Source organism: Cebidichthys violaceus, unplaced genomic scaffold (genome assembly GCF_023349555.1).
Source record: "Cebidichthys violaceus isolate CVI_PGR_0920_01 unplaced genomic scaffold, fCebVio1.0.p SCAF_27, whole genome shotgun sequence".
NCBI lineage: Eukaryota > Metazoa > Chordata > Actinopteri > Perciformes > Stichaeidae > Cebidichthys > Cebidichthys violaceus.
The window spans coordinates 1,169,658-1,194,764 of record NW_027176450.1 but is presented as its reverse complement, the minus strand read 5'-3'; the positions used below and the strand labels follow the sequence as shown (position 1 = coordinate 1,194,764).

At 39.7% G+C, this 25,107-nt stretch overlaps 2 protein-coding genes across 5 annotated transcripts; one reads left to right on the top strand and one right to left on the bottom strand.

The window, feature by feature from the left end:
- ube2g1a (ubiquitin-conjugating enzyme E2G 1a (UBC7 homolog, yeast)) lies at nt 1–6,607 on the bottom strand. Its single transcript, XM_068721371.1, has 6 exons — nt 6,429–6,607; nt 4,084–4,186; nt 3,824–3,921; nt 2,601–2,779; nt 2,209–2,328; nt 1–1,292 (listed from the first exon to the last, which is right to left on the bottom strand). Exons 1-5 carry the CDS (start codon nt 6,472–6,474, stop codon nt 2,242–2,244), a joined length of 513 nt encoding a protein of 170 aa, XP_068577472.1. The 5' UTR covers nt 6,475–6,607; the 3' UTR covers nt 1–1,292; nt 2,209–2,241.
- A 5,162-nt stretch (nt 6,608–11,769) lies between these two features.
- On the top strand, nt 11,770–22,890 carry spns3 (SPNS lysolipid transporter 3, sphingosine-1-phosphate (putative)). Of its 4 annotated transcripts, none has more exons than XM_068721364.1 (13): nt 11,770–11,866; nt 12,167–12,392; nt 12,481–12,546; nt 12,664–12,800; nt 16,665–16,816; nt 17,938–18,004; nt 18,082–18,224; nt 18,475–18,627; nt 18,713–18,902; nt 19,749–19,814; nt 19,907–20,005; nt 20,138–20,309; nt 21,333–22,890. In XM_068721364.1, exons 2-13 carry the CDS (start codon nt 12,182–12,184, stop codon nt 21,431–21,433), a joined length of 1,557 nt encoding a protein of 518 aa, XP_068577465.1. In that variant the 5' UTR covers nt 11,770–11,866; nt 12,167–12,181; the 3' UTR covers nt 21,434–22,890. The 4 variants fall into 4 exon arrangements, with proteins under 4 accessions (XP_068577465.1, XP_068577464.1, XP_068577462.1 ...); XM_068721361.1 differs by lacking the exons at nt 11,770–11,866; nt 12,167–12,392; nt 12,481–12,546; nt 12,664–12,800 and adding exons at nt 13,401–14,546; nt 15,467–15,698; nt 15,787–15,852; nt 16,165–16,301; XM_068721362.1 differs by lacking the exons at nt 11,770–11,866; nt 12,167–12,392; nt 12,481–12,546; nt 12,664–12,800 and adding exons at nt 13,401–14,546; nt 15,445–15,698; nt 15,787–15,852; nt 16,165–16,301.
- Nucleotides 22,891–25,107: the final 2,217 nt, after the last annotated feature.

The window sequence follows — 25,107 nt, the reverse complement described above, 5'->3', positions numbered from 1 at the left end:
TATTGAAAAAAAGTCATATTTTAGAAGAACTCACTACAGGTGACGGGTTTTCTTAACATGAAAAATATACATCAGTATTTTGTCTTTGTACATTAGGCAAAATTGCAATAGTTCAGTGAGCAGAATGATCGTGAGATTGTGGATCAGGGGAAAGAGCAACAAAACAAAATGGGCACACATACTGTATACACAAACACTCGTTCGCAAACAAAATCCCAGAAACATTCAGCAAAACAACGAACCAAAACAAAAGTACAATAAAGCATGCATAACAATTCCTACCGAGGACAACACAGACAAGTAAAAGAGAGGCTGCTAAAATAACAGAATATCAGAGAGGACGACTTCAAATTGTATCAGGATATCAAAAATGAATATGTGTACACCTCATACTAGGGGAGTTATTGCTACACCAAATTGTTACCAGTACCCAAATTATACAGATTCCCTGTGTACTGGCTATTAAATAAATTCATACATAGGTGGCACACAATATCTCCATCTTTTTTTTTTTTTTAAAACATCTTTTAACAATTGTTCAATGCAAGGTGAAGTGGCCAAGCGTTTTATTAGGAGGCACTTTTGAAAAAAGATAAAACTAAATTTAGCATGCAGAAAAATGAAAGGGTACGTTGCCTTTCTTGAGTCAACTGAGCAAGATGTTAAGACATTAACTCAAAGAAAAACAAAATCAGTCACGTACACATATGATGAGTTCTGAGAGTGTGAAAGAACAGAGGCATGTTTCTAATATGGCGGTATTCCCTTCATCGGTCATGTCCTTCATCGGTCAAGTCCAGCTCTGCACAGGTGACATTCCTCCAACAGCGTCACGATTCTCTTTCTAGTTAAGACATCCTGTTCAAACAATCTAAAGAGAACTAATGCATGCTGGAGTTGAGAGAGGGGGGGAGGGAGGGACATTTGAAAAATAAATCTATTATCAGAACCAGCGCTATTCATTTGGTCTAAGTGTCTTGATGGATGGAAAAGGAACTTATATATTATCCGGTTTAGTCTGTGCTATATACATGTCTTTACAATATCTTCCTGAATGTTGAAGCAGTTCATAGACTTGAAAAATGTTTTATCATCTTCTGGTTTTTTGTTTTGCTTTTTTTTTTAATTGGCACTTGCTTGGTGGTTTTCTGTCAGCCTTGGTAGTCACTGTTATGTTCTATTGCAGCCTACAGTAGCCAGTCTGTTCCTGCCAAAAATAAAAAGGAGGACAAGCCTGGCGACAGGGTGGAAGAGTGCAGGAAATAGTGCCATGTTGATTTTCAATTGGAGACCTGTGGGGAAGCACACGATGAATAACAGAAAAGAGTTGTGAGGAAGCATCGAGACCAATCGCACAAGTCAACACCAACAACTGAGACAAATATTAAATGCTCGAACGAATGATTAAATGACAGCAAAAGATCTGAAACACATTCAACGAGCTGCATGTGTGTGTGTGTGTGTGTGTGTTGTTCAAAGTTAAGGTGTAATGTCGATATTCAATGTTACTTTTGATCTAGCTAGTTTGACAGCTGTTGTTGCACCACATGGTCAGATGACAGTGAGAGAAAACTACTTCAACCCATCCATAGGCTGTATATTAACTGTGCATTAAGTAGGACGTCATGAACATCTTGAATGGGTAGATCCAAGATAGAAGCACTGGAAATTAATATTGTTTATTATTAGGCACACCTTGCTGAAGCTAATGCAGTCTAATACAACAGTCCTACAATAAATCCTACCTTTATGAAGGTTAGAATGTTCAGTTGGTTCAAATCTATGATTCCTGTGGAGCCTGCAGTTTCTGGAGTTGTTTAGTTATACTGCGTTACACAGAAACGTGTTTCTATTACTTTGTCCAACTAGCCTATGAGGGTAGGCTAAACAGCAGAGCCATCCTCTCTGTATAATGCTTTACAATTCAATGATTTACAGCACCAGAAACTACAGCCTCCAACATGATCATGAAGTTGACTCAACAAAAAGTGAACATTAGAACCGCCATGAAGGTGGGACTTCATTTAGGACTGTTCTCTTACACGGTATAAGCTTTAGCTTATCTAATAAACCTGGCATGGCAACTAAGTGGTGTTTTACTGTAATTAACCTGATGCAACAGGCAGCCACTCCAGAGCAGCTCAAGTCAGTTGTGATGTATGTATGAACCAAAGGTTTTAGGAAAAGGTTGAAGACGAGAATACTTGCCCTGAAAACATGATGCTAGATCCTCGCTGAATATCACTCAAATGCGGTCTCTTGGCTTTTTCGTACACAACGAGCAACTTTCCTTTTGAATGCGCCGTGTCTGTCCTCCCTCCACTCTTTCTGCAGAGGGGGGAAAAAAAGGTAAAGGGCAATTCAGTAGCTTCATTTTCATATTTCTTTACTGCATATCTCCATTTTATATTTGCTGTAATTATACAAAATTATAATTTATTCATTCATTATTTGTGTATTTTTGTCATACATGTACTACTTAACAGCATGCAAAACAAAATCAGCTAATTAGCTGTTTTATTTTGTTTTGAGTAGAAAAGAGCAGTAATATTATTCAGATACCATTTCTATTTGAACTTTTTTTCAACAAGTAAACTTACTGCAGCGTCCACATTGGCTGGTGAGTCACCATTTGGGTCTGCCAACATAGAGATAACACTAATCATGATGGTTTCCACTGTGTGGATCGGCAGCCAGCGCTCCTCTGGCTTCTCATAGCCGTACTTGTCCTCCCCAGGCTCGTGCAAAATAGAAATACAGACGTCTCCATTCTTGTCAACTGGAAATAAAAAAACATGCAGAAAACAATTTATGAAGCAGGAAATGCTTTTGCTGTTCCAATGGTATAATGATGTTTATGTTTTTAATACTCATATAGATACGATATTTAGCCTGTCAGCTACCAACCCGATTAATGATGTTGTTTATATACGGTGCCTATGAAAAATATCTGCCTCTACTTTGAATCAATATTTGGCAGAGGCATCTGTGGTAGCAGTTTTAGCCTCAAGTATACAGTGTGTATAGGTCTATCAGCTGTGCACATCTGCACATATAAAGACATAAAAATGCAAAATACTTTCCTGCAAATATATTTTTGCAGCATTTCGCAACTATTAATACTTGCAGCGATGCAAATTTGTGACAGTTGCAACATTGTTTCAATATAAGATTCGAATAGATTTGTGCAGGCAGAGGACCATCTAGTGGGGTATTATTGACCCAGAGCAACAGCTGAGGTAAACTGTTTATCATTATTACTATTTGATTGAGTATTAATGCTCTGAGTGAATTTTCCACTTGTAAACAATTACGCAGTATATATATATATATATATATGTCGAGGGTTTTTATTGTGAAAGGTAAGAACGGAAGTAGTGGATCTGGTCTGCACTGCCTTTGTCAAGGTTGAAAGGGGTAATAAAGTTTGTCATCTTGGTTCCGACTACGGAGCCTCCGTGTTGTTGTACACTATAGTGTATATTTTGAATACGTCTGTTCCACACTTGGTTGGTTGATGATGGTCAATGAAACCTTGTTCAATACTGTGTTATTACTGTTTGAAGTTGAATCTGCTAGACTCTTACTGAACTTTCTGGGAAAAGTATTGCTCTGACTGTTTCTTTAATATAAAAAAGTTACTTGAATGAGCATGGAATTAGCTTGAAGTTTACATTCTATTTAATGAATTGCGTTTAAATATTCCTTGATATTAATGCATATTACAAAAACAAAAAATCCTAAACATGTCTAAAACGGAACTACGTACGGGTCTAGCTACAAACAAAAGCAAAATGATTCAGTGTGCTACACCTGTACCTACCATTAGGGTGCCAAATATCTGTGATAAATTTCATTTTAGGTGGCCTGAGAGGGTAGTCTTTGGGAAATGTCAGATGAGCTTTAAACACGCCACCTTCACTGTGAACAAAAAAAGATCGAAGAAAAAAATCAATATAATGGGTGAATTGTGTTCAAAGCATCCAAAGCAAAAGAGGCAAAAAGAGTTGTTGCACAACATTAGCACAACACAAGAACACATCTCTCCTACTATATCCCACGTTGAGACAATGATAGACTTACTACAATGTATCTGGAGGACCGATGATGAGGACTTCCCATCTGTAGAGATCATTATCCTCGATCAGGCCTGCTGAGAATCCTTCCACTGGGTTTTTGTTCAGCTCTAGATATAAAAACAAATGCCAAAGTCAGACAACCATTAGCTTGTATCATAATGCCTACAGTATGTTGGTTGACTGATGATGTTCTTTTCTGAAGACCTGCTGAGGAGACAACATACCCCTTGTATGGAGGCCTGCCTGGTGGGTGAATAAGAAGCAGCATGCAGCTGAAAGCACACACCACCTTAATGGTCCACAGCCAACTCATACACACTCACAGAATCACACACATTTCTCCAGATATACAGCAGTTTGCAACTCCTAACTTTAAACATATTTTCAACATGCATTGTTGCATTATTAATTATCGAATAATTACAAACCCAAACACCATAACCACTTATATTGAATTTGGGTTTGACACCCTGAGGGTTTGGCACCTCTATAAAAGAAAACATCATTTTGGTCTGTTAGTTACCACGACATCTTCAATAATACTACTACTACAACTACATTTTGTTGAATGTAACACAATAGGTCAAGGGGCAACTGTTAGAAATGATGAGCAAAAAAGATTTTAACCAAACACCAAAATTAATCATTGAGGCATAAAAGAAGTCAAGAAATCTAGGGAATAAAGGAATTTTACCAACACACATGCAAATATAGGCCGTCACCTTTCCCCCCCACACAGATTTCCTGCCATTTGACACCACCACTCCTCACATTTCACCCAATCGTCATCAGATTTGGCATATTCCGATGATCCCAAGAAAACTAGCAATTTTGTGACAATCTGCCATTTAACGGCCAAAGTCTTAAAATTCTTGAACATCTTGAGCAACTGTAATCAAATGTAGACCACATGCATTACCAACTCAATCCTGCTTTGTGGGGCTTTCAACAACAGTTGGCAATGCAGCAGCAATAATGGCCATAGCTCAGGGGTCATCAGAGTGATTTCATTTGAAAGTTTGCACAATAATACATTATCTGGATTTAGGAATTCTGAAAAAATCTGTAGAACAGTCACTCTCAGTATTTTGATGCACATCCAGATTGAGAAGAAGATGAATAACTTCTAAACATGTTTTATTATTTGTTTATTGGGAAGTCTTGTAAAAAGGTACAGTATGTGCTTTATGAATGCTCACTCATAGAGGCACACTTACTGCTGCTATTCAACATTTCTGCATGTTGATTTACAATAGCTGCCTCTGTGGTACAAGTCTGATACTTTGCGCAGCACCACTGCGTTGGGTGCAGACTTAAGTGAGTTTCAATGACACTTCAGACTTAAGATTCTTTTATAAGTGCATGTATAAAACAAAAGGACATGTATTTGTCAATAAAAATGAGCGTGTTCCATTTTTAAAAGCCTCTGCAACAGATCCAGGTATGTATAAGAAGGCAACGTAACATTTCTGACATTAGGTTAGCTAGCTCACTTCAATCAAATCCCACTCAAATATTCAGGTCCAGGTACTCACTATAGAGAGAGTACCTGAAAACTACAAAGGAGTACAATATGTCCCTGAAAGGTTGCTTATGGAAAACACAATAGTAAAACAGGTAACATTAACGTGGTATAAACCAAAAACATTAAACAACGTTATCAACACTGCTTTTGTATAGATGCTTATGTTATGGTTGCTTAATTAAATTCGCGGCTGACTGCTAAAATTGCGAATAACGTTCGAGACAATGCGAGATTAACGTTAGCTTCTTAGCTTGGCGTGTCGAAGCTAACAACAGTGACAACGGCTAACTTTAACATACATATGTAGCGAGTGGGCTAAATATGTAAATAATTAAATATGGTTAGCAGGATAAATTGGGTTAACTAGTACAACATGACTTCCATGTGGCATAAATATAGCAATGGACATCACGTTGATCACATAACTAGCAAACTCCATGTCTAAAAATGCAAAACACCACTTGTTATGTCGCATAAAATATATGTAAACACATCGAGTCGGTCCAGCCAGCTAGAGGCTAACGTTAGGCTAACTGCTCTTAGCTAGCCCGACACTAGAGAGTCGGTGGGACTTCTGACAGCGGCTTTAACTGAGATCAGTTGGTCTCCCAACACACTGAATGCGTTAAATTGTCAAGAGTGGAATGTGCCTGTCGACAAGCACTGCTGTGATCTCAACGTAGTTTATTTGTCATAGGACAGTAAGGTTAGTGGGGGGAGATTCAAGAAAACTGTTGTCGCCAGCACCATCGTTTGAATCACAGCTAACAGCGGTGTTCGCTAGCTCTGCAGCCAGCATCAGTTAACACTAAAGGTTTAATTACCTGCAAGCTGTCTCCTGAGTAACAGCGCTGACTGCGGCTCTGTCATAGCTTAGCAAGTATAATGCAGCAATGTTCAATGGTAATATTTTGAGGTAAAAGCGTTAATTTAACGTTCACCAAACTGTACTTCGTCCCCTCTATTTTCCGTTTAGTATTCTCGTCATTCTTCTTCTTCGTCGTCTTCTTCTGCTGCTGCTGCTGCTGCTGCGGCTGCTGCGTTTTCTTCTTCTTCTTCTTTGGGATTTTACAAAAGCCGGCATCCCAGATAATGCACGACTGCCATCTCCTGGATATAGCTTCGATTTCAATCTTTTCTCAAATGTATCGCACCAAGCATATCCTTCACAAATACAATGTTATTGAGTTTATCCTGCAATGTGCTAGTGAAATTACAATTTTCAATCATTGATTCAGTGTGGCTGTGCTGCAACAAGGCTGTAAAGCCTTACCTACAATTTCCGCATACACACACATGGGGTTTCGGTGTAAAGAGAGATTAAAAACACACACATACAACTTTGGGCCCATAGTGACTCGATATACTTAAACGTAGAACAATTATTTGAAGTTTAAAAAGTTCACAAAACTCTGGACTTTATTGGGCCAAATGGGCATTTTGATAGCGATAGTTTGATAGTTTTCAACTAATCACAGTTTAAATTTCAGTACAAATTTGGGACCGTTTAAGATTATATAATGAGTGTGTATTGCACGGAATGTTCAGACCTAGAGTGGTGACATCACTGCCAGATAATCGTATTAGAATATTGTCATTTATCACTTGAAAGAATCAGTAATATACTACAAATGAAAAAATACAGGAAGGGGAGAAACTGAATAAAGTTACTTTCTTAAAGTTACTACCCCAGTTACATAAAATATAATGTCTTTATTGCCCAGGATACAGTTAAATAAATCCTGCATAGTAATAGCTGGTCCCGCTTCCCGTTGGGAACACTCATCGTTTGATGCCCCACACGTTTCACTCCAGCAGAGACTCTAGGTAATAATCAATCATGCTTAAAGATTACATTACATTACAGTCATTTAGCCGACGCTTTTATCCAAAGCGACTTACAAGAAGTGTATTCAACATCAAGAGAACTAGTCACCAGAAGTCATAAGTGCATCTCCTTTTTTAAACAAACATCTAAGAGCATAAACCAGAGCAAAAGTACAGTGCAGAAACAAACTAATATGAATACAATAAGTGCTAAGTGGAAGGCTCAGAGTAGTAAAGATATTGTTCTTTTATTGACCACCAGAGGGCGGAGTGATCCTTCCCATCGACTCTTGAGAAGAAGCATTGTAACCTGGTACCACTCCCATTTGGAGAGATTGCTGCCTAAGTTTTGGACCTTATGTGCTGCACTGACTTCATACCTACCTTGGCTGCAGGATTGTGTAAATGTATAGGATATAGTATATTCCTTCCCTCCTCATTACTATTCATCACCTCAAGCAGCAATGATAACATCATTTCTCCATCACACCAATTTCCCCTTAAGGTGTGAGAAATATGTGTGCACGAGCATACATTTGTGTCTCTTCGTCAGTCTTTTGGAGCGAGTCAGATGAGGGCTCATGAGGTACAGTACAACTCACTACTTGTGGGTTGAATCAGTCCAGTCATTAAGCCTCTTCCTCCTTCTGCTATGGTATTGTACAGTACTACTACAGTCTCCACACTCAGCCTCAGTTCTGCATGTTTTACTGAACTCTATGTGCTCTGTGACAGTTCAAAGCGTAAGTAAGTCCAGGTTAAAAAAAACACCACAAAAGTATCTATAAGTTATAAATCAAATCACGTAACATGATTTTTCAACCACACCAACCCTCCATCATTAGATCCCAATGATGTATTGTATTTTGAGGCATTATTTATTTAACATGACCATCCCGTCATATGTGCATTAGGTTTGAAAAGTTAGCTTATTTATCTTTCAATATTGGCTTGTTCAATTTCAACCTCTTCAACTAAAAGCATTATATTGAACACATTCCTTTTTCTTTGACTATCCCTGGTTTACATCCCCATTTAAAAGCTGCCGCCTGCCGGTGTCTGCTGCTGCCGGTGTTTGTGTCGGTGTACGACACATGTGGCGATGACATCATGGTTACAGGTCTGGCGCATGACCTTAACTGAATGCCATTTCATCTCTGCTGTCTTTCCTAATGTTTGCCTTTAAATAAAACAGAAAAAACCCCAGAAATAAATAAAATAAATACCTAATTGTGTTCTTTGTAAAATGTGCTTGGGGATGCACACTAAATCCTGCTATGTGTGTCATTGATATTCAAGCCATTTTCCTTTCTTCATGTGAAAACTTTAATAACATTCTAGCACATACATACAGCACACATAGTCATCTTAATGCATGTCCCTGTTTCTGTCAGTATCTACATATATGTCCACTCTCTTTCCCTGCATTCATTTGGCTATTCTCTGAAATAACTATATAAAGTAATGCTACTCAAGACATTTTCTCAATGTCAGCCGTACTGTGGGTTGTAACCAGCAAATCAAATATTCCCCAAACTAAGAAGCGACAGCCTGAGGAGAAAGAGAATGAAGGAGGAGAAAGCAGAGGATGAATGAATGAAGTCGAGCGAGCAGGGGATTTGAGAGGGAGATGAATGAGGGGAAAGTCATCTGCTATATTTGGACTACATATCTCTGGAATCATAATAAATCCTGTGTGGTTTACCATAAGCTTTAATATACCCTATAAAGTAGCTGTAAAAGGTGAGCTCACAGGGGCATGGCCGGCAGATAAACCAGGGAGCTGTCAGTGATGGCTGTGAACTGTTTGCCCCAGCGTCTTCTCTCCCCTGGGTTCTGTGTGCCGCTCTCCATTCACTGTTGGCTGGCCACAATAGGACCCCAGAGGGGGAGCAGCTTTAAAACTCACTGTATACCAATTTTATATTCTAGAACCTTGGGCAAAGTGTGACACTGTTATTTGAAGTGAAGAAATGGTGCATTGTTGTTCCCTTGTTCAGGCAAGTGAGAGGATTGAATGAAGCAGTCAAAGACACAAGTGCCAATGTAGAATTTTTAGGATTAATATGGTGTTGTTTTTTGTTTTTACTTCTACGAGTCTTATCCTTCATTTACTTCAGGCTAAACCACACAGGTCCATGGCTGATAGGAATGTCTTGAATCTGACTGACAGCCTGTATCCCTAGCTTTACGGGCCATAGATCCAAATGAAGCTCTAGCATAAGTTCAGTCAGGAACACTATACTCTTGCATGCCTAAGCCCGTAGTTTATTTATCATACATCTGCCAATCACTCCTCACGCTCACTCATTATGTCCTTGCTGTCATTGTTCGGGGCTGTCAATCATGACATCAGCTGTTTAGATCAGCTGGTCTCCTTTATCCAATAGCACAATGAAACAATGACATCATTAGCCTATCATCCTGCTGCTGTCTCTTTTTAAATATCATTGTCTCTCTACCTTCAGTATGTTCATGCTACTGTTACGCACCCCTCCACCTCCCCATCACAGCCCAATCTTTGCAGATCCATCAGCTTCATCAACTCATCATTCTATCATCAGCTACCACCACCAGTGTTTGGACTCCACGGGGGGATTTATATTGCTGCAGCTCAGGGCAGACAACCCTCCATTACAAATCTCCCTGTAGAGTCCAAGAGCCAAAGACTCTGTCAAGACTTATCATCACATATCATCTGTTAATAATAAACAATTATCTTTTCTTCATCTGACTTGTCTCTCCTGATTGAACTATAGCTGTGAGCCAACCATGGCAATGAAAACCGTCAGCTTTGGGCGATGCATGTGGATTAAAGGCCTGGCAAAGTCATATAATCACACAGGTTCTCTAAACACCAGTGATATAATTCTACCAGTAAATGTTTGCCAGCAACACAAAGTTATGTATTTCTGTTGTTTTGCATTCAGCAACAGCAGTGACAGCCAACTTTATGTGGCTAACTCTCTGAAATATGGGACTTGCGTGAGAGTTTATGAGGTGGATGCCTCTGTTGGTAAACATATCAGTTGGCCAATGGACATCTTTGAATCCTTTGGATCCTTTCTCTGCAGAACATGAGAATAAAGAAGGTTGGACCATTTATGATGTTTTGACCATCATTTACATTGTTAAATTGATGGTCAAATGCAAATCTGGTCAGATTTGCATAGTCTGGAGTTTGGGTTGAATAGTTCCCAGATGTATGAATCAGATCTTTGTGGAAAATCAGGGTAGTGCCCGTCTTGGACAAAGGATAAAGTGAAAGTAAAGTGTTTTCTTGCTTTATTGGCAGGGCTACACCTATACTTTCCCCATTAAATCACTCTGAAAGGTTATAGTCACACATGAACAGCAAAGAAAATTTTCAGTTTCATTAAACTGGTTTCAATTTGGATGTTCGGGTAATAATATTACCAATAATGGGTGGGAATCATTACTAAACTAATGAAAATAAAGTTTTTCAAAATTAAATAAATAAAATAACATACAAATGCATGGTGTCATTTAATATACAATAATTATTTTGGCTTAATTCTTGTGGAGCCTTGAGCACATTCAGCTGTGTTGGTGGTGGATGAGCCTGTGGTTATGTGCCAAAGGGTCAGTCCCTTTGTAGGAATCCTCACGTCCAGTATGAATGTCTAAGTCAAATAGTAATTTTTACCGTAAAGCTGAACAAAGACATCAGGTTAACTGTGTTCTCCTGTGTTTTTAGTGAGCCACCACGAGACATGTGTGGTCTAATAGTGTTTCTTAAACACTATTAGAGCCGTATTTCTTAAAACCTGCTGACAAAAACATCAATTTTTGGCAGATATATACATTATTTAGACAGTTCTTGAGAAAATCACATTGCATTTATTTTATAATTTACTGAAAAAGATTTGAAGGATGCTCTCTAATTGTTCTAAAGATCACTTTGGTAATCTGATAATAAAAATGATTATTAATATTCATGTAATATCAAATATAACACAACTTGCAGTGCCAACAATTAAAACAGTTGTGTGGGTTTCAGACCACTTTCTTGGTTTTAAGAAGCAACATTTAAATGTATTTTAGGGCACACCCTTCTAAGACTTTGATGAGAACCCGTTTTAAAAGTAGAAGTTGCAAGTTATTTTGGGGGATGGGCTGTACCACCTTTTAATTATCCGTTCCCCAACAGGACTGCAACCACTGACGAAAGTCTTAACAAACTAATGTTATTTAACATGGTTGTTGTATTTCTGCTGAGACATGATACTTATTTTGGCTTGTTTCCATATGACCAACCCAGAGAGGGCTGGTCCCTTCACTAACTTAATATCTCTTGAGGCATGCTAGAGCTGAGGCCTCTGTTAGCTTCTTCAAGCCTCAGGGCCAACCCGTCCTCTGACAACTACAAACATGGAATGAACTGAGAAACTAACAAGATAATATCGACAAGCAGGTGAGTCTATATTTGTATGTATACAGACAGTTTTATCATCTGAGGAGTTATACGGACGAGATGCTTGGTGCTCAAATACAGTCAAGGAGAATTGTTTTTGTTGCTGCTGTGTACGATCCTAATAATGCAAATTAAGAAACTGCGCTGCAGGAATGTACTACTGTTCTTGTTTTGTTTCATTTGTCATGTGTTTGTTGTGTTACAAATGTACTACAAGTAAATTTCGTTGTGCATCCCTGTGTTGCATAATAACAATAAATGATCCTTGAATCCTTGAACATTCTCAATTCCCTGGTGAAGAAAGAGCTGCTCACTATGGAGCCTAAAGACGAACGGCTACCTCGATGGAGTCTGGGATCCGGCTCCGGTCTACGCTACGGCTCTTTTGTGAACAGCCTTTCATCGCTCACACCAAAGGCAGAGGAAAAGGAGAAACCGGCCATATCACCTAGACGCGCCTACGTAGCTGTAGCCGTGCTTTGCTACATCAACTTGCTCAACTACTCAGAACGGTACACAATAGCAGGTGAGAAGACTTCTTGTGTTTCAACAAACACATTTGACTGTTTCTGATTGGGTGGGCTCACACATGACTTGTTTTTATTGTCATACAGGTGTCCTTCCCAACATTCAGAAATTCTTTGACATAAGTGACAGTATGGCTGCACTCATACAAACAGGTATGATGATGCAGAAAACACTCATTTCACAAATGGGTTTCCTTCATTAATTATAAAAGAATAAGTCAATGTGTCACATTGTGAGGAAGGAATTAATTCTTATCAATGCTCTTACAGCTTTCATCAGCAGTTTTCTGCTTTTGGCCCCTCTCTTTGGTTACCTTGGGGACCGCTACAACCGTAAATACATCATGATTGGTGGTTTGAGTATGTGGCTTGTGACTGCAGCCGGCAGCTCTTTGGTCACAGAGTCGGTAAGTGAGAAATGGATGCTTTTACTGCTCAAATGGAAACCCGAATGTTGGTGCAATCAGCATTAGATCTCTTGTTTGTTTTGGTTTGTGGTGATGGAAACTCATCCTTATGCAAATTTCATGGATGCTTAAGCAAATATTACTAGTCAAAAAAATAAACTGCCAAACAGTTATGCCAATGTGTTCAGTGTACAACATGGACCTTAACAGAAATATGAATGTTAAACTGAAAGGATCTTTGTGGCTGAATCTTCTTAAACTGCCTCTATGCTGTTGTCTTATGTTTTAGTACTTCAGTACTTCTGGCTTCTGCTGCATTACATTACATTACAGTCATTTAGCAGACACTTTTATCCAAAGCGACTTACAATTCAGTATCTATCTACAATTTTGGGGTTAAGTGTCTTGCTCAAGGACACATTGACATGAGACTAGGCAGCCGGGGATCAAACCGCAGACCCTTTGATTGAACAGCGGCCCTGCTCTCCACTTAGCCACGGTCACCCCCAGACCCAGATGCTGTTGCAAGCCATGGTCGGGATAAGAGAGGCCAGCTCCTCCACCATTGCTCCCACCGTCATTGGTGACCTCTTTGTTGGGACTCAACGGAGCGCCGTGATCTGTCTTCTACATCTGTATCTCTGTAGGAAGGTTAGCAACAAACTCAATTGAAGCCCAAAATCTTTATTTTTTTGCATGTGTTAATTTCATGAACAAAAAGTTGTGTACCGTTATTTGGTAATGCAATTGTGTGGTGGTGCATTCGCCATTAATGGGAAACTCCAGCATTTGAGATTTGGCGGTCATTTGAACAGCAATTTATTTACAAGCAATGCTGCTGGAAAATCAGAGGAGAAAGATGAACAATTAACAGTCATGTACGTTATGAAAAGGATATTGTGAATTTTGTGGCTTTATCCTAAATGCATTTGTCTCAAAGTCTCTTGCAGCTCTTAAAGGGACAGTCATCAGTCAAGGCTATTCAGCATTATAATATGTCTACATTATTTTTATACATAGGAATGTATAATCAAATACACAAATTACCAGAGAAGTGTCACCAATTAAACAGCTGTGTGGGTTTCAGACCGCAGTTTTGCTGACACATGAGGAAAAACAACCAGAAAGTAGCAGCTTTCTAGCTTCCAAGGGCACACACATATTAGAATTTGATGACAGAAGCCACAAGTTACTGTGGGTGATGGGCAGCACCACCTTTCAATAATCCGTAACACAATTAGACAAATATTTGTACTGACATACCATAATGTGTACTGTAATGGGCAATATCACTCTTTCAAAAACCAAATACATAAACAATTCCTGCTTCAATGACAGAACTGCAGCCGCTGGTGAAAGTCATTACACATTTGAATATAGCTAAACAACTGACACCCACATGTTCTTCTGCTGAGTGAGATGTGTGTCATAGGCTGTTAAAACTCCTAAATGAATCAGGCCAGAAGCATTTCTAACTTGCTACAAGAAAGAATGAAAACCCAAAAGGAAGACAAGAGATGCATGAAACTATGTGGCTTGTTTACAGCATTGCATCACAGTGAGGATCTGTGTGAAAGCATATGACCAACCCAGAGAGGGCTGGTCCCTTCACTAACTTAATATCTCTTGAGGCATGCTAGAGCTGAGGCCTCTGTTAGCTTCTTCAAGCCTCAGGGCCAACCCGTCCTCTGTCAACTGCAAACATGGAATGAACTGAGAAACTAACAAGATAATATCGACAAGCAGGTGAGTCTATACATTATTTTTTATCTAAAGGATTATTATACCTGATGAATATTTTAACAGTATCAGAATGTTTGTAAAAAAAAAGAGTGCCAGGTCTTTAAGAGTGCAACTATTTCACTATGTGGTTTAAGACAATATTTTATGCACAATAGTGTCATTGTTGATGCTGCATTAACTCTAACCATGGCAGAATGCATCCGTGCTTTTCACACCGCATTTAAAATGATCTACTAAAATGATTTTATTTATAATATTAGGTATTTTACATTTCTTATCTTGTTACTTTATAATCTCATACAGTAGTTTTTAATTGGACAGTATTTGATAGGATTGTAAACCAGTAGTTTTGCCTCTTTTCCATGAACATATAATGAGATCTGAACTCTTCCTCTTCTGTTCTATGGTGTTGTAAGAACCGTAAAGTAGCTGAAATAAATCTTAACCGAAAACGCACTTTCTCCTTCCTCTGACTTTTTGACATATAGTTGCAACAGTGTGTTCTTACACACTGTTGCAACTATATGTCCATTTTGTGTCATAAGGACGATTTCTAAAGTGTTTCCACAAACCACATTAACGGACTTCCCCCAAACTACATTACTCGTAGGGCGCGGGGCTTCAAAGGCAACACATACTGTAGGAAATGCACTACACTGCTCAGCATGAGCCATGTCCAGTGGGACAGGGACAGTCACTCGTTCTGTGAAGTAATCCGACTGTATTTTAAAAAGATGTCATTTGTATCCACTTTAAAAGGTGTGTTTCCCCCACTCTAAATACAATTTAGTCCTGTCACTGAGCAACTTTATTGAGTTGTCTTCTAAAACTACTGAGCATACACTGAAGCATTATTATATTTGGTGAGAATGCAGAGGCTAAATGATGTCTCTGAAACTAGGTCGCACATTCTCAATTCCCAGGTGAAGAAAGAGCTGCTCACTATGGAGCCTAAAGACGAACGGCTACCTCGATGGAGTCTGGGATCCGGCTCCGGTCTACGCTACGGCTCTTTTGTGAACAGCCTTTCATCGCTCACACCAAAGGCAGAGGAAAAGGAGAAACCGGCCATATCACCTAGACGCGCCTACGTAGCTGTAGCCGTGCTTTGCTACATCAACTTGCTCAACTACTCAGAACGGTACACAATAGCAGGTGAGAAGACTTCTTGTGTTTCAACAAACACATTTGACTGTTTCTGATTGGGTGGGCTCACACATGACTTGTTTTTATTGTCATACAGGTGTCCTTCCCAACATTCAGAAATTCTTTGACATAAGTGACAGTATGGCTGCACTCATACAAACAGGTATGATGATGCAGAAAACACACACACATATTTTGAAGGTTTGCATTTGACCCTGTATTACTTCAGATGAAGTTATGCAACATGTGCTGCAAGTAAATTGCAGAGCACTGACTGTTGGTTATTGCAAGACAGAAACATAAAAATCTGTGGCACTTTTTGGTTCTCAATTAGCCAAAGATCAATGCGTCAATTACCCACCTTGCTGCAGTATAATTTAGAAAAGTTTCACGAGTGGGTTTCCTTCATTAATTATAAAAGAATGAGTCAATGTGTCAGAAAGGAAGAAATTAATTCTTATCAATGCTCTTACAGCTTTCATCAGCAGTTTTTTGCTTTTGGCCCCTCTCTTTGGTTACCTTGGGGACCGCTACAACCGTAAATACATCATGATTGGTGGTTTGAGTATGTGGCTTGTGACTGCAGCCGGCAGCTCTTTGGTCACAGAGTCGGTAAGTGAGAAATGGATGTGTTCATACTTTACACTAAGTGAGAAATGAGAAGTGACAAGAGCACAAGCTGTCACTTCCTGTTTATCATTTGACCTCATCATGCTTTTACTCCTCACATGAAAATTGATTTGCAATGCAATGAGTTTGTGGTCCAGGGAACTTATCCTTTGGACAACAAACAAGCAAAGCAAATATTCAGTATTCAAATATTACATAAGATTAAAATTGAATTTGTCCAGTGGACAATATGGGCCTCAACATGAAGAACAATAGAACAATAAGAATTTCATATGTTGAACTGAGGGGATCTTTGTGGCTGAATCTTGTTAAACTGCCTCTATGCTGTTGTCTTACATTCTTTAGTACTTCTGGCTTCTGATGCTGTTGCGAGCCATGGTTGGGATAGGAGAGGCCAGCTACTCCACCATTGCTCCCACCATTATTGGTGACCTCTTTGTTGGGACTCAAAGGAGCGCCATGATCTGTGTCTTTTACATCTGTATCCCTGTAGGAAGGTTAGCAACAAACTCAATCTAAATCAACAACTGTGTGTTTTCATCTTTTGTTGTTGTTGCATATTTTAATCCATAAACTAAAAACCATGAAGCCTACTGTTGTGTGAATAAAAATGGAAAAGCATTAATTGTTCCGACACATTGTGAACGGTGCAAAAAAAAGTATTTCTGTCCACTGAAACACTACATGGCTTTTAATTGGAAATGGACCCAGGAACATACAGTATAGTAGAAAATTCAGTGGCACGTTTCTGATGCGTACTTGAAATGTAGCTACTGCCATCTTGTGGCACTTGTAAGGCAAGTAAAATATAGTTTTGACTGGGACATTAACACGTATTGTACATCCACAGTGACAGAAACAGAAACAGAACTAAATATTGTTTGTATTAACAGTATAATGCCGCAACCCCTTTGACAAGGCAAACAGGATTAGATCGTAGGAGAATGAAGCTTCATTCAAAAAAGAATGACATTTCTAATCTAAACAGAGGGATATTAGACATAAAGGCCTGTCTCTCATATAAAACAGCTCCAAATAAACCTGGTATTTTGCAATTGAGGTGAATAGGGCCCTGGTCACTATTTGATTATTGACGGTAATGTAGTTCCGTTTACAGATTTTTGTTTTACCAAGTTACAAAGGCACACCCACAGTCTAACTGCACCTACTGGACGAACACACACACTCACACACACACACACACACACACACACCTGCAACGACGGTGGCCGGTTGGAACATCTTTAAACATCTCCCAACCCTACTCAATCGATCAGTGATGTAACTTCCTTCATTCCAACAAATGGTGTAACTTCATCTCTCAGTAACTTCACTTGTTCACTCAGAAACAAACTTTCGAGTGACTAGGGCAACAATGCTGCCGGAAAATAAAGTGAGAAAGATGAATAACGTTGTAAAAAGGATGATGAACAAAATCAAATCTAACTCAGTAAGAACATTCAGATCATGTCCTTTAAAACAGTTCAAAGTCAAATCAAAGATGCAAAGAAATTACTTGTTTAATCTGTGAATTCCACAGGACAGGTGGACCCTATTGTTAGGCTTGTTTATGTCCTCATGATCACTCAAATGGTTTCACCATTCTGTGTATTTTCAGCGGTCTTGGATACATAACAGGGGCAGGGGTTGCTACTCTAACAGGAGACTGGCGCTGGGCTCTCAGGGTGAGAACATTTTCATTAACAGTCATGTAAATCTCAGCTGAACACTGATAGATATTACAAAATGTCTCTGTTATCAGATCACTCCCATCTTGGGTGTAGTGGGACTTGTCTTGCTGGTCTTCTTATGCCCTAACCCACCCAGAGGTGCTGCAGAAACCAACGGAGAGGGAGTTACAGGGGAGAGCTCTTACAAGGAGGACCTCAAGTATCTTCTGAAAAAGTAGGACATGGAAACTAATACTGGATTAATACGATAGCCTGGCTAAGATATTTGAGGTCAATACAGATATTGATTAGGAGTGTAAAATATATTGTCTGATATCTTTTACATAAAAACTTAAAGTTTTTTTAGATTTATTGGCTAGACTCTACTTAATACTGTGATCCTTTGCATTAGTCCCTAAAGTACACAGAGATATGATTTGTGATTAATATTAATGAATCTCCTTGTTTATTTCCTCTGATCTTAGCAAAAGTTATGTGTGGTCATCATTGGGAGTGACAGCTACGGCCTTCCTCACCGGAGCCATGGCTTTCTGGATGCCTACTTTTCTTTCCAGAGCTCGGGTCAGTCAGGGACTCCGACCACCGTGCTTCAAGGAGCCCTGCAACCCCACAGACAGGTGAACTTTGACCTGCATCACCGTACACTTCCATCCAAATTGCTGCGGAGTTTAAACAATGCTGTCTGCTTCTGCTCCCGTACAGTTACATCTTCGGTGCTGTGACGGTGGTGACTGGGGTTCTGGGAGCGTGCCTTGGCAGTGGTTTATCTAGAAGGTTTGGTGGCAGGGTCCCAAATGTGGACCCACTCATCTGCGCAGTAGGCCTACTGGGATCGGCTCCCTGCCTCTTTATCACCATCTTTGTGGCATCAGCAAGCATTCCCACAACTTATGTAAGAGACAAACATCTGGAATGATAATTTTTATGTATGGCTCTAGAGATTCCTGTCCATTACCTTATTTCAGACTGAAATATCTCAACAACTATTGGATGGATTGCCATGTGGTGTTACATACTGGTGTTGATGATCCCATGACATTACCTCTAGCGCCATCATTACATTTTAGTTTTTCAGTTTAATGTCTTGAAAACTATCAGGTGGAATCCAATGAAATTTGAGAAAACGTACAACCGAGTCCCCCGGGGAGTTGTGTGGGGGGTATTGTGAGAGTTTAGGGTACTAAAGTTGTTGTTTTAAGCCATCTGGTCGTTGTATAACCAAAGAAAGATTTGTGTCCGTATATGCCAGGGCAAGCATAGAGTGTCCGGTTTAGGGATTGCTCTTCTCCATGCAGATGATGTGGTTTTGTTGGTTCCATTAGATCGCGACATTCAGGATGAGGGTCAGAACCTTCAAGTCTGAGGCCATGATTGTCTGGCGGAAAACTGTGATTTGCTCCCTCCGGAGTTGGGAGAGAGTCACCGCCCCAAGCGAGGAAGTTCAAGTATCTTGTGGTCTTGTCCACAAGTGAGGGTAAAATGGAGCGTGAGATGGACAGGACCAGTGCGGCGTCTGCAGTGATGCAGGCGTTGTACTGGACCGATGTGGTGAAGAACGAGCTAAGCTTTCCAGTCCATCTACATTCCAACTCTCACCTATGGTCATGAGCTTTGGATAGTGACCGATAGAATAAGATCACGAATACAAGCGGGTGAAATGTGTTTCCTTCGTAGGGTGGCTTGGACAATTCATCAATTGATAAATCCTTTGCTCTGTGTCTTGAATGTCTCATTTCAGGTATTCATTTTCGTCGGTGAAGTTTTGATATCACTGAACTGGGCTGTCATGGCTGATATACTGCTGGTGAGTTTGAAATCTGTGTGTGAAAATAAAATATGAAACAGTCTGCTGAAACTTGAAGCCAACTGCTTGTTTTGGGCTATTTTTTATTTCAGTATGTTGTCATACCAACCAGAAGGGCCACAGCTGAGGCTCTCCAGATTTCAGTCTGTCATCTCCTGGGTGATGCTGGGAGTCCTTACTTAGTAGGAGTGGTGAGATATAGTTAAATGTTCCCACAGTTAACTTCATTTGAACTGTATTGTTTCATCAATAGTACTTCTGTGAGCTTGCGTAAACCATCTTTTCTGTGCATCATAAAGCTGTCCTCCCACCTTTGCCAATAGATCTCTGATGCTATACACAAATCTAATCCTGCGACTCACGATTGGAGCTTCAGTAGTCTGAAGTACAGCCTCCTGGTCTGCCCATTTGTTGGGATTCTGGGGGGACTGTTTTTCCTCATGACTTCCGTTTACATTACTGAAGACAGGAAGGCAGCTACACAATTGGTTGAAGGTACTGTAAATGGGTAATTATTGCCCTTTTATTCTCTATAAATGGTGATACGGTACAACAACTCAAACAGAACAACTTTTTTTTCAGCTTTGGTTACTTGCTAAAAGAGAATGTTTCAATGAGAACTTTAGTGCAGGAGTTATGGATGACACACTGGCACATGATTAAGTCCTCAACATTGTGTTTGCTTGTTAATGTCACTGTCACACATGCTGGAGAGCCCTTCCTGAACAATAGCCTTCTATTCAAGTCACTTTCTACGAAGTAGCACTCCTCCTGATGCAGTTAAGACCAAATTCTCCTTATCTGAACACTTGCCCCAGTAACACACTGACAGTCTAGTTTTCCTCTTAACTCAGAAACAGAGAAAGACCAAACTTCAACAAAAAAAACACAGCATTGTCTTTCTAGTTTGGATCGGAGTTTACCTAATTTTCTCCATTCTATTAGATTGTTAATAATTGACAATTACTGTTGTGAGGCAGCTGCACCAACAGGGCGACATAGTTAGCATCACCTCAGCAGATAAGAGCTGGTTCTCACCTAACGCCCTGATCACACCGAGACGAATGGCTAGAAACGCATTGCCCTCCAAACCATTGTTGTCCTAAGCGGGCGCATGCTCCTCTTTTGTGCTGTGCTTTGCGTTTTTCTAGCAGCATTTAATTCGCACATACAAATTTAAATATTCCAAACTTTTCAGCTCTAGGCGCCTGGTCGCACAGTGCATCAATGGCAAACTTGGCCCAGGCAGCCAATCAAATCAAAAAGAGGCAGACTTCTTTACTGTTTTAATGCAGGTGTAGTAGGGCTATGATCGGTTGAGCAAGCAGTCCCGCTCCACAGGCGCTCCACGCCGTTTTGCCTGTCTAAGGCATTTTTGAAGCGACCATGCCTGCAGCGATGCATACACCTGGTCACTTAGTTTCCTTGTCATTAAAATGAGTGCTCTGTCCTATATTTTCAAATGTTTAAACATGTTTGTGTGTGTGTGTGTGTGTGTGTGTGTGTGTGTGTTTCCAGGAGATCCCCAACCCCAGCAGAGTGCTGCATCTGAGCCACCAATAGAACTGGGCAACGGGGACAAAAGCAACCATACAAATAATGTATCTGTAAATATCTGAAGTTAAGTTAAAAACTATACTTTTGACAACAGGTTGTTGGAGTTAACTTGAAAAAAATCCCTTTTTATAATTTTACAACCACACACTGATGACAGATGCAAAGACTTGTTAATTGTAAGACCCTAAAATGCCTTTTTTCTATAAATGCTTGCCTCTTTACCCACGCTTCAATTGTATCTTATACTGATGCAGTCAAGTCGAGATAAAGGGCTTTACAATCTACAACATACAGCACAATCTATTCTTTAGGCTACATTCACACTAATTCTCCGTTCACACAGGCTTATCAGCATCCATCCATACTAGCCTGAAAATGAATACCACATGATTATTCACGTGCACTGGGCATTTGCGTGCCAGTGTAACCAGGAAGTAGATTGGTTGCTTAATTAGAGAAAATATTATATTAGAGTATTATAGTACTGTGAAATAATAAAGGTAGTTCTTGTTACTTCAGATCTTCCTATATAATCTTCCTCTATATACTCCAACAGTCAAATTTCATGGGAAAAAAACACACACACATCAAATCTACTTACAAATCGAAGTTTACTAGATTGTGGGTCAATAAATTTGGTCAACACACGTCTCTCCCTTGTTTCCCTCGGTTTCGACTGTTTCACACTAGTAACTCTACCGGGTGGCTGAGAGTATCTGTCACACTGGAGAGCATTTATGTTTTTGTGAACGTCCCAATAGTTGTGCAGAAAAAAATAAACACTGATAAGAAAAGGAAAGTCCTTTATTTTGTGTACATTGCCCTCATCAAAGCCGCAAACCGGGACTTCAAACGTCTGCTCTGTTGTAGGGATGATAGTGCCGCTGAATATGCGCTCGCTAATTGCTCCAATAACAGCTTGCTTCCTCCGCTTGTCGGCAGAAGTAGTATTATAAAATGCAGAATTTAACTGCGCAATCGCTAAGATCAGCAACTTCTGTGATCTGTTGTCCATGTTGAATTAACCACTGGTCTGGCTGTCGTTGTTTTCTTCCGGCGGCGTGACGAATCAGGGAAGGACACTTCATGACTGCTAAGACCCAATAAAGCAGCAAACACGAGTGTCTACGCCATTGTTTTCAAAGGTCTCAGGTCTCAGTGCCTGTCCACACTACAACACAACCCAGGAGTTTTCAAACTTACACTGCATTGGTAGTGTTTTCAAACTCCTTTGTTTTAGGTGCTCTAAAACTCCGGAGTAGTGTTCACGCTAGGCCTAAACATAGCAAAACATGTCAAAACGGAAACGTGGTAGTGTGGATGTAGCCATAGCCCCTCAATTTTGATAAACAGAAACTCCACCGAACATTTTTACTGCATTTAGCCTAAAAACGTTTTTGCAATAATACCTCCAATTCAGAGGCCCAATGCTGTTTTGTGCTTAACTTAAAATGTACATGCTTATGATTTCTTAGGAAATGTTTTTAATTTTTTCAATAAATTTGTAAATTAAACTGTTGTTGTGAAGTTCCCTCCTTCCAACCTTGGAGAACTCTCTCCTGTTCTTCTTTTTGTCTTTCTATTTGTCTGTCCGTTCCTCCCTCCTTCCCTCTCTCTCTGGATAATGTTATAAATTCCCTCAACAATCAAAATTGACTGGTAAGAAGTATATTCACGGAAAGATGTTTTCATTTTGCTTCAAACTATTTTACAGTACACCTTTTTACTGAATACATCCACTTATGGTAACAGTCTATCACAAACTATTCTAAAAGACACAGTCAATGAGCTGATCCTCCATCATCACAAAAGTAAAGGAATATTTTCCCATTACATTCTAAAATATAAAGTTGAAGAAACCTTTAAAGGTGCAGTGTGCAAACTCATCGCTAGATGCCGCCAAATCCTGCACACTGAAACGTCTTCATGAGCCAACCATGTGGGAGAGCTACTGTGGTCGGTCCTTTGAGCTTTTTGCAAGTGACAGCCCAGTCCCAAAACCATTGTTTTGCTGGCACCAGCATTTTTAAATGGTTACGTTCAGTTGTGTGTAACTATCATACACTTGTTTTTCTTTTCTTAATGATTCACCTGAATTTTGCTGACAAGCATCTTCAGTTTGGCCAGTTTGAGCTCCAGCTCAGATTAGTCCATAATGTCTTGGCAGAATAAGATGAATTTGCCCAAGTATCCATGATGAGGATCATCAGATTAACCTCTGCATCTCTGAATGTCCCAGTCAGCATGCAGCTGCTGCTTCCTAATGAGAACCAGAGGGCCCTCAGGCTGGATCACAATATATGCACATAATGGAGTTAAAGATGGAGGGTGTCATTCTCTATTCTCTGTATTTACTGTAGCCGTTGCTGGAAATCCATCTCATAATTCCACTTTCACTCCCCACTTCAGTGGACCTACTCTAGAGGTGTCTTACAACTCTATATGTTGTCAATGTATGGTAAATGTGTTTCTATTTAATAACAAATGAGTAAATAAATGGTGTATTTTTTGTCTCTTCAGTATATTTTGAGTGTATCCACTAGATGGCACAGCTGCACTACTTTAACACATGCTATCATGAGGATAATTTGCCAGATGTGAAGACAATGTACACCCAGCCTGGCAAACAATTGTTTTTTTTGACGAATATTGTATTGTAATAGAATATATACACATATACTCCAGTATATAAATACACATGTATATGCATATATACTTACATACATATTGCACACGTATCGCAAAATTAATGAATAAATACACTAATAGCCTATAGGTTTCATTCCATAGATAATTATTGGTTTAATTCACATATTATGTTTTATCACATACAATATTTTTCCATTCTCTATGTTGTTGTTGATGTGTGAACAACAACCTCCACAGTACACAAAGACAGTGTTAGCTCTGGTGTGGCTGAAACCAACCCTACCATATCAATGAGAGTGTAAAGGTGTGGTCACAATATAATACCTGGCATTATAAATACTAGTCACCTATTGGATATAGCCTACTCAAATCAATGTTCTGTATTAAATATACATAAATTCACCGGTTTTTAACCACAGTCTGACCCCAGACATTACCTCGAGCAACTGTATTCTTCAAAACTAAATACAGGGTAAGTCAACAAGCTCATGTTGCCCAATCCACAATATGTAAACATGTGGCAAACACATATTTTAACACCACCTCATATCATATTCATTGAGGAACTACATTTCACAGGTGTTAGTCCCTACAGTGTCGTCGTCCCCCCCCTTCTTTTTTTTCCGATTAGTCCTTCCATTTTTCTTTCAAGTATTATCCGTTTTCAAAACGTTTGGTAAAGGCAGGTGTGATATTAAAGGGTCAAGGTGACAGGAATGTAATACGAACACAGCACAGACTGAAACCCAGCAGTTTTTGGACTTTTGCACTACGAGCATGAACCCTGTAACACTCATTTACCGTTTCTCTCAGATGTCAGAGGATCTCCTCGTAAATACAACTGACACGGATGCCTCCTCCAGTTATCCGTGTGATGTGTTGCCATGTTCGACCAACCACATGAGTGTCTACTTCTGACACTTGCACTCTGTGTGAGTGTTTACTTTTGATATTCCCTGAACCCTAAACTGTGAGCGCATGTCTGTGACCTCTGCTGAGTTTGTGGAACATGATAGGTGCTAACAATCATCAAGCCAGTAAGCCTGGCTGCTCTTGTGAAAGACTTGCACAGACTAGACAAACAGAA

Excerpts from the sequence above, each read along its gene's own strand:
- ube2g1a (XM_068721371.1), bottom strand. The coding sequence starts at position 6,474 with ATGACAGAGCCGCAGTCAGCGCTGTTACTCAGGAGACAGCTTGCAG. Across the intron at positions 3,922-4,083 it reads GGTCCTCCAGATACATTGTA|TGAAGGTGGCGTGTTTAAAG; the intron begins GTAAGTCTATCA and ends TTTTGTTCACAG. Across the intron at positions 2,329-2,600 it reads CAGCCAATGTGGACGCTGCA|AAAGAGTGGAGGGAGGACAG; the intron begins GTAAGTTTACTT and ends CCCCCTCTGCAG.
- spns3 (XM_068721364.1), top strand. The coding sequence starts at position 12,182 with ATGGAGCCTAAAGACGAACGGCTACCTCGATGGAGTCTGGGATCCGGC. Across the intron at positions 12,547-12,663 it reads GGCTGCACTCATACAAACAG|CTTTCATCAGCAGTTTTCTG; the intron begins GTATGATGATGC and ends ATGCTCTTACAG. Across the intron at positions 18,628-18,712 it reads CCCTGCAACCCCACAGACAG|TTACATCTTCGGTGCTGTGA; the intron begins GTGAACTTTGAC and ends GCTCCCGTACAG.